This window comes from Erythranthe guttata, chromosome 4 (genome assembly GCF_056151865.1).
Source record: "Erythranthe guttata isolate IM_541 chromosome 4, IM_541, whole genome shotgun sequence".
Taxonomy (NCBI): Eukaryota; Viridiplantae; Streptophyta; class Magnoliopsida; order Lamiales; family Phrymaceae; genus Erythranthe; species Erythranthe guttata.
This window is the reverse complement of record NC_142536.1, coordinates 1381818-1391648: the sequence shown is the minus strand read 5'-3', so window position 1 is coordinate 1391648 and position 9831 is coordinate 1381818. Positions and strand designations below refer to the sequence as shown.

Genomic DNA, 9831 nt, shown 5'->3' with positions numbered 1-9831 from the left:
CCGGGCTCGTGAATACAACAAACAAGGCCGGTTAGGATTTATTAAATAAAAATCAAGAAAGGATTTGAAATGTTAAGGGTCGTTTCAATTTTATTAATACTGTGATTTTGAACTCAATTTTGAAAAAATGCAAAACGCAAAAAGTGTAGTCCTTTGAGATATATTTCTAATACAACTTGAATCGTTTAGATTGGATGTGGGATGGCAAAGTTATGCATTAATGAGTTACGTTTTGAATTTTAAACAACTCAAAACATCAAAGTTGTGGGCAGTGTTCATTGAATCATGCATATTTTTCTCCTCTATCATCCATTTTTGGTGATTCAAGTTGGATTCAAAAGTTAACTCAACAAACTACAAATTCCGTGTTTTGAATTTTGCTACATTCAAACTAAAAAATTATCAAAATCATGTTTAAAGTCAAAACAGTATGTCTAAAACTGAAACGATATTTATCACGCCCGTAAGGAAATTTGTTTTGACATGAGGAAACAAAGAATATACACAAAATGATTTAATTTTTGTTTACTTTTTTTTACGAGAGATCTCGATTTCTTCGCCATCTTCTTATTTCCTTTTCTCTGGCCCGTTCTCGTTGTTTGGTATGTATGATCCATTAATCTTAAAATATAATTGAATGTAAAATATGCAATATCTAATTATAAATAAATTGTCTCAAATGAAAAATTAAACCTATAATTTTAATAATTAAAATCCAAATAACCTTTTCTAAATCTAACGGGCTAAGCTACGGTCGTCTCTAAATTTAAAAACATTACAATTTTGTTAGCCCAATTAATTGGCCCAAAATCCAATAAACTACCTGAATTGGGCCACTTAATTTTGATAGGCCCAATAAATATCACGCGCTCAGCACGTGACACCCTCTCCGAATCGCTAAACTCCAACAAACCACCTTTAAAAAAAAAATCACAGTAAAAGCATGGTTTCCTTCCGCTTCCCGTTCTTGTTTTCTCAGCCACCAAGACCGCCCGTTTCCGCCACCGCCAATGTCTCCTCGCGATCCTTCTCCGCCACCACCACCGCCGCATTATCAGTCGCCGGAGCCGGCGTTGCTCTCTCCCAGAACTCCGACAACCCATTTCTTCAAAGGGCATTGAATTTATTAGCGTCCAACAGAAATGGCTTCAATCCGATGTGGGGTTCACTTTCTCTCACCGCAAATTCGTCGCCGGTCACCGAATCGAGGACTGGAACGTCATTTCCAGCTGTCCTGAAAGATTCTCAGCGCCTTCTCGGAATTGGATTGCGCAGAAAAGCTGTTCTAGGGTTGAAAAACATCGATGTTTACGCTTACGGTAACCCTTCGTATTTTATTTTGATTTCCCCCTTTTCATTTCAGTTGATATATACATAGCGACCAAATTGGCCATGAAATTGAACTCTGGGCATTTTCCCTTTTGATTTCGGATTTGATTAAAATAGGTGTATACGCTGATGATTCCGATGTGAAAAAGTTTCTAAGTGAGAAAAAGGGAGATCTTTCCGATGATCTAATGGAGAGTGATGTCAGCATGACTATTAGGCTGCAAATAGTTTATGGAAGGTTGAGCATTCGTTCCGTGAGGAGCGCTTTTCAAGAATCGGTCGGTAGCCGATTGAACAAGTTTGGCGGAGGATCGGATAACAAAGAATTGCTACAAAGGTAACCAAATATCTTTTCGTTTATATCGCAAGTGTACTAAAATGCACTAAATTAGGAATGATAGTAGCCCGTGGTCGTGGTGTAGCAATTCAATAGTATAAAATCTCGAGCTCGGTGATTTTGTAGTGTCTGTCGATTTTCTTATAATTTGATGTGCAGGTTTACCTCTCAATTTAAAGATGAATATAAAATACCAAAGGGATCCATCATCGATCTGTGTAGAGAGCGAGGCTATGTTCTTCGCACAATGAGTAAGATTGTCGTCGCTACTTCATATTTATATTTGAAACGAACTTTGTTTTAGTTAAATATGAGCATGGTGCATAATGCATATGATGCTGCAAAATTACGATAAATTAGATATAAACGCAACTTTTTTACATTTTGCACGTATGTATGTATGTAGTTGATGGAGAAGAAGTGGGAAGTATACAGAGCAAGGTCTTGTGTCGGTCAATACTCGATCTATACATAGGTAACGAGTCTTTTGATTCTAAAGCCAAAGAAGATGTCGAGCTCAACTTGGCTTCCCTATTCGGGAAATAACTTCGTTGGATGTCAAACTCTGCTTGAATCCAAAATTCAGAAATTTCGTAATATTTCGACCCTTGATTTTCGCGTTTTTCGGTTGTTTGTATTTTGTTGGGAAAAAAACATTAATGTGAAGAACACTGAAGATTTGGTTTCTAGGTAAAGTATTGCTACCAAATTAGATGAGATCACATAAAATTAAGGGTAAAGTTCATTTTACCTACCTGAACTATACCCAACGTATAAAATACCCCCCTGAACTTTAAAATGAATCAAAATAGCCCACATTTTTTATGGTCAACGTTAAAAAAGTTAACACCGTCACTTTTTGTACAAGTCCGTTAGTTTTAAAGTGTCTTTACAATTTTGCCCTTAATATCATCTTCCTTATTCCTCCATTTCTTCTTCCTCCGTCCTTTTTTTCCTCCATTTTTTCTTCCTCTATTTCTTCTTCCTCATTTCACCACACCACTTGGTCTCCTCAATTTGGTTGCTCAGACTCTGCCCAATTGGTCTTCCCAAATTTCTCAGACACGACCACCAATACCACCCAAACTCGCCTCAAGAATCCACCCATTTCAATTGCAAGAGAATAAAAAAATGTTAAGTATTCGCAATATTTGGATCGATACTGGTGCTTTCCTCGCCCCCGCCGCAAAAAACGAAGCAATAGCACCGCCGAACAGACTAGCGGTGGGCGGCGGCCACGGTGGTTCCGGGCCGGTGATTGAGTGCTCGTCCAGGCCACAGAAGTACGAAGCATCACACGGAGACCCGCCTCGTAAGACTCACCTCTCCGATATACTACCCTCTGTTTCGTCCTCTCCTCTCCGAATGGAGTTTGGTCACCGATGACACCACCGCCGGCGCCGCCACACCGCTGCAGCCTCCCATGTCTGAGTAATTCTTAGTGTTTGCGCCTAATGTTATCTTGTTTTGATTATAACTTTGTTTTTTTTGTTCCCAATTTCTCTCTTTTTCTATTAATTCAGGAAATGAATTTGTATTTTGACTGTCTCGCTATGGTTCTGTTGGATTGATAATGGAGTAGAAAGTTCAGGAATTATAAAAAGAAAAAAAAAGAAAAAAAAAAAAACCAAACAAACCCACATCATTAGCACTAATCAAGATGAATTATTCGTTAGTGTCTACATACATGGACTCACTATAATTTTGTTTATTTTTCTGAAACAATATCTGAATTGGTGAAATAAAATAAGGGGTAAAATTGTCAAACCAAATGCAGAAAATGTAAAAATAATTATTAATGTAAAAGTCAAAGTGCCACATCAGCAAGAGTTAACGGATTTCAAACGAAGGGGCTATTTTGATTCATTTTGAAGTTCAGGGGGGTATTTTATACGTTGGGTATAGTTCAGGTAGGTAAAATGAACTTTACCCTAAAATTAATTTTGTGTAGTTGGATGAGTAGTCAAGCCCATTGACTATTTTGTATGATGATATAAATAAAAGATGGATAAAATAAATAATATAAAGAAAATCGTTGTGGGTTCCAACATTTTCAGAGGAATTCAAGTCAAAAAAATTGACCTGCTCCACCCCACGAAATTAATTATTTTTCATTCAAAAAAGTCAAACCTTTTTTTAAATAATAATAATAATAATAATAATAATAATAATCAAATAAAGAGCTGATAATAAAAAATAATATTAATCAACAAACTTTCATAAGCTGCTTTTTCTTTAACTGAAAAAAGGTATTCAACTTCCACCCACCTCTACTCTAAAGCATATATGAAAGAATGGAATTGTATATGATGATGATGATTATAACAGCAGATTAGTTCTATACATACAACACAAAAATGAGTGCCGCATTCATTCAAACCAATCACAGATTAGTACTCAAACTCATAAATAACTATTTCCAAAATTGCAATTTAATCCTTTTTCAATACTTGAGCTCGGAGAGTTGGTTCGGGCATGTGCCTAGAATCGGAGTCACGTTCCTTCTACAAGCAGGGGACAATTTCTGGGCAGGCCCGTTGGGAGGAACCTCTGTTTCTTGGGTTGATTTGCTCACTGTACTCATACTTCTTTGGCTGCTCCCCCCTGTATTTGTATTTTTCGACACCGATGAATTTGCTGAAGGTGATACCGGATTATGACTACTTTGGGAACTTTTCAGTTGAGGAATGTTCGAAAGGGCTGTATTATTGTGAGAGTAGTTCTCCCATTTGGATGCAAAGTTTGGATTCCCGGTTTGAGTAGAAGATGTGAAAACAGGGTTCATCGCCTTAACCTGATACGCTGACGCTCCTCCTCCTGCAAGCTGCTGCTGCATTTGATGCTGTTGAGACTTTGGCATTGTCGAGCGAGCTGATATACTGTCACTGCAATCTGACTTTGAGAAGTTGAAAGGTTGACCGCTGCCGCCATGGATTTGATTTGCTCCTTCACTTGCCTGGAAATTCTTCTGCTGCTGCTGTTGTTGTTGTTGTTGTTGTTGTTGTGCCATTTGATACATCATAGCAGAGTTGTGCATCATGGATGAGAAGCTCAGCGCAGCAGTTGTTGAAGCATTCGATCCGAAAGAGAGAGCAAAAGCTTGAGGGACCATATTCATTACACCCTTAGAGCCATGCTGACTAGGATCGCCGTGCTGCTTATTATTGGCAGGTGGCATCACTCCAAAGTTCATTGCTTGGACAGGAAATGCGTACGTCTGCCCGTTATTATTACATTCCACAGACTGAGAAACCAAACCGTCAGGAACCGATGAGCCGCCACTTTTCCTGCTAGTTAGCTTATCTGGCTGTGATGAGTAAGGAAATTTGTCGTCACTAGTTTTCGTACTGGTGTGCTGATGATTACCCTTGGGTTGTTTGTGAGATGACGAGCCACCAAATATCGAAGCTGATTGGACTGGAGCATGAGGAAGGGATAATGGCGGCTGCTGCTGATTTTGAGTGACATTAAACGCTGGCGACGAATATAGAGAGGAGTTAAAGAAGGGCATATTGGGGTGTACTCCTCTGAAAGAAGGCAAATTTGGGAAACTATTGTTCTGTAACATTGCCATGTATGGAGAAGCTTCCATGGATGGAAATGTTGGTTGATTAAAGCTCGCAGAACCTGGTGCCCCATGCAAGGGCAAGTTAACTGAAAGCCTCCCAGCTGAATTAGAGGGCAGCGATTCGTTGCCAACTGCTGAAGCGGGTACGGAAGAATTAGCTGCTGATGTCATCGTTGTTTGGCGTTGACCGTTCGGAAAGATTAAACCAGAGCCATGCTGCAATCATCATAATAAATAAATAAACAGGGGTTTTAACTTCGAATCGAGCGTGACGCAGTCACGGTTTCAATAACTACAGGATAAAGACCGAAAGAACTTACCGAAAAGTTATTAGCTTGTTGGAAAATAGACTTGCCATTTGCTGTGGCATTGAAAGCAGCTGCAGCATCAGAGATTTTATCTATTCTACTTCCATCTGAAATGGTGGTAGCAAAATTCTGTACTCCTTGAAAGTCTCCGTGAACGAGCTTTTGTCTTGACTTGGATTTTAGGTTCGATGGTTTGGTTCCATATAAAGTAGGAGGACCAATTGGCCCAGACGATAGAGATTTTTTGATGAGTTGCTGGTGATACTGAATGTTGTTGGCAACGTTTTGATGAGTTAAACATCTCTTCAGTCGAGGTTGTGAAAAATTAAATTGAGGGGGCTGCAAATTTTGAGAGACAATCAATTTAGTTAGTTATAAACTGAACCAAATAAGAAACATTGCTCCGACAAAACCAAAGGTGTACCTGCATTGTCATCGAAGATCTGGCACTTCCATCTATTGGCAAAACTGCTTGCATGGTGGGAGGCATATATCTGCATACGAAACAACTTGTTTAGCAATGGGCAGGCATTTGTTAAACAGAAGAATAAACCGAGACTTTAGTATACACACCCTGGACGAGGAAGAACACTAGGCCAGCTATTCATACCAAAAGGGAAAGACAACAAGGGAGTTGCATCTGCAAAAATAACACGTCAGTCATACAATTTAGCTGAAAAAAATATCATGATCGCTTCGATTTTGGGATCAAGTAGATTGGTATGAGGATTTTACATTGACTTTTCTGATCGTTACGAATCTGCTGCTGTTGGGTAGTACTGTCACCGACTCTTGGGATATCATGCCTACGCTTGTCCAGGTCAAGGTTTGGCAATCTATTATTACTAATTACTCTAGTAGTTTCTTCCGACATTTGAGTTGCAACTGCCAAGGGACTATCCTTTGAAATAGCGTCACTCTTCTGCAAAAGAATTACATGAAAAAACAGTTTCCGACTAACTGAACAAATAAAAACCCCAATTAGAAAATAAATACACATGAAAAGATCAGCATGCCTTTTGAACATCCGGGGTAATTTCTTTAGGATCAATAGGCATATCAACCAAGAAATCTCTCTCCGAGGATGATGGCAAAGGTGGAGGAGCCTGTCAAAAGAACACAATATTCAGAATATTTATTTAATAGAAAAAAGAAATCATAAGCCCAACTAAAGGAACAACTCTTATATGGCACACATACCATCAAATCAATCTCTGGCTTCGCTATCTTCTTCGCCGCAACCCGGATTGTTGCCTGATCTCTGTAGCGGCACCATAGATGGACATTGTTATACAGATGGGTTCATGAGAAAGAAAGGAAAATTAAAAGGGGAAAAAAGAAGAGAGAGAAAATTTGGTATACTCACGCTTTTGTCACTGTCGGATCCTGAATATCACAAGCATTTACTGTAACACATGATGGCGATTCGGTTTCTTTTGGAGACCCCACTTTTCCTTTATTCACAAATCCATCTTCTCCACCCACTACTAATTCTTGAGCTGGGTCATCATCGTCGGCAAATTTCTCTTTATCAATTCTTCTCTCTTTCTTCAATTCTTTCACTGAGTCGGCCAAAGTTGTTTCACCACCCACTTTTATTGATTGCTCGTTTTGAACTATAAAGGCATTATTCTCATCTTTACCACCCGCAGCTTTTAACCTCTTTAAATCTGTAATCCCCACCAAATTCACATTTATGAAGAAAAATACGAGCAACAATTATGCACTGACTCCCGAATAAACAGATCACGAGAAATAAAACTTACCGGCATCAGCTGCTGCTGTGTCAGCGCTTTCTCTATCAACCTTCGGCGGAGATTGGGACTGCGACTGAGATTGTTTCATCAGATCGAACAAAGCTTCAGCAACTTCGATCTCGATTTCATCTTGAATAACTGATGAAGGTTTGGAATTAGATGCGTCACTCAGAACCTTCGTTCTCGGCTCTGCAGATATCTGGGGAGTCGCAACACATCTCTGTTAATATTTGGAAAATGAAAATAAATTGTACCAAAAATTAAATCCATAAACAAGTGCTCACCATCTTCTTCGTTGAAGCACCGGAAAATGATGGCGAACCACTGCCGGAACCAGTCAGACCCACTATAGCCGGAGATGATGAAAATCTCCGGCGGTTCAAGTCATCACCTCCGACGCCGCCTGAATTGCAGTAATCTTGCAACCTCTTTGCAGAACCTATAAAAAATAGATATATAAAAAAAAAAAAAACATTAAACAAAAAAAGTAACAGCAAATTAAACTCAACAAATAGACCAAATATTCCTGACTTATGAAAACATACCAGAGCGAGCTCTCCGGGGTACAGGAACACCGAGCATTTCATCGCCGGCGGCTCTGACCACCGGCGACGACCGGAGAGTACGGAGGCCCGAACGGCTATTTGACAGAGAAGAAGACGTTGGCGAGAGTTGACTCGTCCGATTTCGCTGATGAATTCTCGTCTCCTCTTCCTCTGCACAGTATTCTTCATCACTCGAGTCCGTACTCTCGTTCTCTCTATAACTTTCACCACCACCGCCACCGCCACCACTCCTCTGCAGAGCACCGTGCCTATCAACTCTCCTCCTTTTCGCAAACTCTCGATCCCGGACTTTCTTCTCGAACTGCTCTCGATCTCTTAACCTCAACGTTTCCTGCAATTCCATCTGTCTATCCATGTCTGTGAAAAATAAAAAAATCGATTAGAAAGCACTTATCAAACAATAATCCAATCCATATATATCTATAAAAAAATTCTAACCAGTTGAATCTCTCAGATTGAGAGCAGTAATTTTTGGCCGTCTTCTCGGCAAACCATTAACGGTAGAAATGGTAGCTTTCCGCAAATCTCTGTTTCTCTCCATCAGCACTGTAAATCTCCAATCGTCAATCACAGAACTCGCCGGATTCCGACCATTTCCGACGACGGAAAACACCGGAACAAACGAAAATGAAATCCGAAAAACTGCAAGCAAGCTCTATGATTCACCTAAACAAATCGGAAACTTGTTGAAAATCTCTCTCTGTTTCTCCTTTTTTTGCTTTGTTGTGTGCTCTCTCTCTCTCTCCTCACTTTTTTTATTTTCTCTCTCTTCTCTTCTCTTCTCTCTCTCTCTCTCTCTATCTTTCTCTGTGGTCTCATCTAATCTGTAGTTTGTTGTTTATAAGTGTCACGCGAAACCTACTCCAGAGCCGAGATGGACGGCACCGATATCTCTCTTGCCCTCGAGACGTCATATTCACCGCAAGATCTGGTCTACATCCAAGGGTCACGATTAGCCGGTGCCAACATGGCACAACTGTCACTTTCCCGATTATAATAACCTGCTTTGGGCCCTCTTTCCGCCACGTCCCTCATTTATTTCCTATTTATTTCTTTTTTCCTCTTTTTTTCCTGTGGATTTTTTTATTTATTAATTACTCTACAAATTAGCTTCCTCGATTATTTCAGATTGTTTATGATAACAGTAACTATTAGTACCTACCTTAATTAAATAAAATATATGCACAATCTAATGTCGATTTAATTTCCTTATTCAGAATTTATGCTACCATATTCAAGATTTCATATCTCCTATTGTCAATTATTTCGAAAAAATATTTTTGGATTCAATTAAATTCCCCAAATTGGATTATATTACGTATATTGCAAAAGTTGTCACTCAGATTGTATTAATTCAATTCAAGACACCTGTTAAAAGTGTTAATTTGCTCGAAATACGTATCTGATACTTAAAATGCAAAAAGATTTTTCATAATTACTATATGTTAATTATTTTTTTAGGAATATTAAAGTATGTTATTGATAATAATAGTTGCGTAAAAGGACTTGATATGATGATTTTTTTCCTTAGGGACTTGGGAGAAAATTCACCTAATTCGAAGAAAAAAAGGAATTTGCAATACAGATAAAGTAGAATTGATTTTATTATTATAGTTGGATTGTGTAATTAAATTATATATGTCGTATAAGAACAAATTCAATTAGATCTCCCACTCTATTTTAGAAGTTTTGCAGCTGCTAATTTAATTTTGATAATCTACATCTAGTGCAGTAAACCCACACGCGCTAGTCGGAGCGTCGGCCAGAAACATGGTTCACTAGCTACTGCCACTTTTAGTTGCCGTTCCGATTCCCTGCTCTGCGAAAAAACTGAATAATAAAAGGACGAAAATATCTTACCTGCGCGTACGTTATTGCCTAATTGGCAAAATTAAAAATAATAATAATTAAAATAAATAAACGACTATAACAGCTCACGTGGGATTCAGTAAGACGAAAAGACCGG

The 9831-nt window shown here is 38.8% G+C and overlaps 2 protein-coding genes across 2 annotated transcripts; one reads left to right on the top strand and one right to left on the bottom strand.

The window, feature by feature from the left end:
- The first annotated feature begins 905 nt into the window (after positions 1-905).
- FAP1 (Chalcone-flavanone isomerase family protein) lies at positions 906-2375 on the top strand. Its single transcript, XM_012981783.2, has 4 exons — positions 906-1319; positions 1447-1666; positions 1826-1917; positions 2073-2375. Exons 1-4 carry the CDS (start codon positions 944-946, stop codon positions 2210-2212), a joined length of 828 nt encoding a protein of 275 aa, XP_012837237.2. The 5' UTR covers positions 906-943; the 3' UTR covers positions 2213-2375.
- Positions 2376-3868: 1493 nt separating this feature from the next.
- TKL (TIC-like protein) lies at positions 3869-8725 on the bottom strand. The gene is made up of 12 exons (XM_012976882.2): positions 8304-8725; positions 7845-8222; positions 7584-7738; positions 7309-7498; positions 6909-7212; positions 6743-6803; positions 6559-6648; positions 6278-6464; positions 6116-6182; positions 5967-6036; positions 5555-5881; positions 3869-5450 (listed from the first exon to the last, which is right to left on the bottom strand). The coding sequence occupies exons 1-12, from the start codon at positions 8404-8406 to the stop codon at positions 4110-4112; spliced, it is 3273 nt and encodes a 1090-aa protein (XP_012832336.2). The 5' UTR covers positions 8407-8725; the 3' UTR covers positions 3869-4109.
- Positions 8726-9831: the final 1106 nt, after the last annotated feature.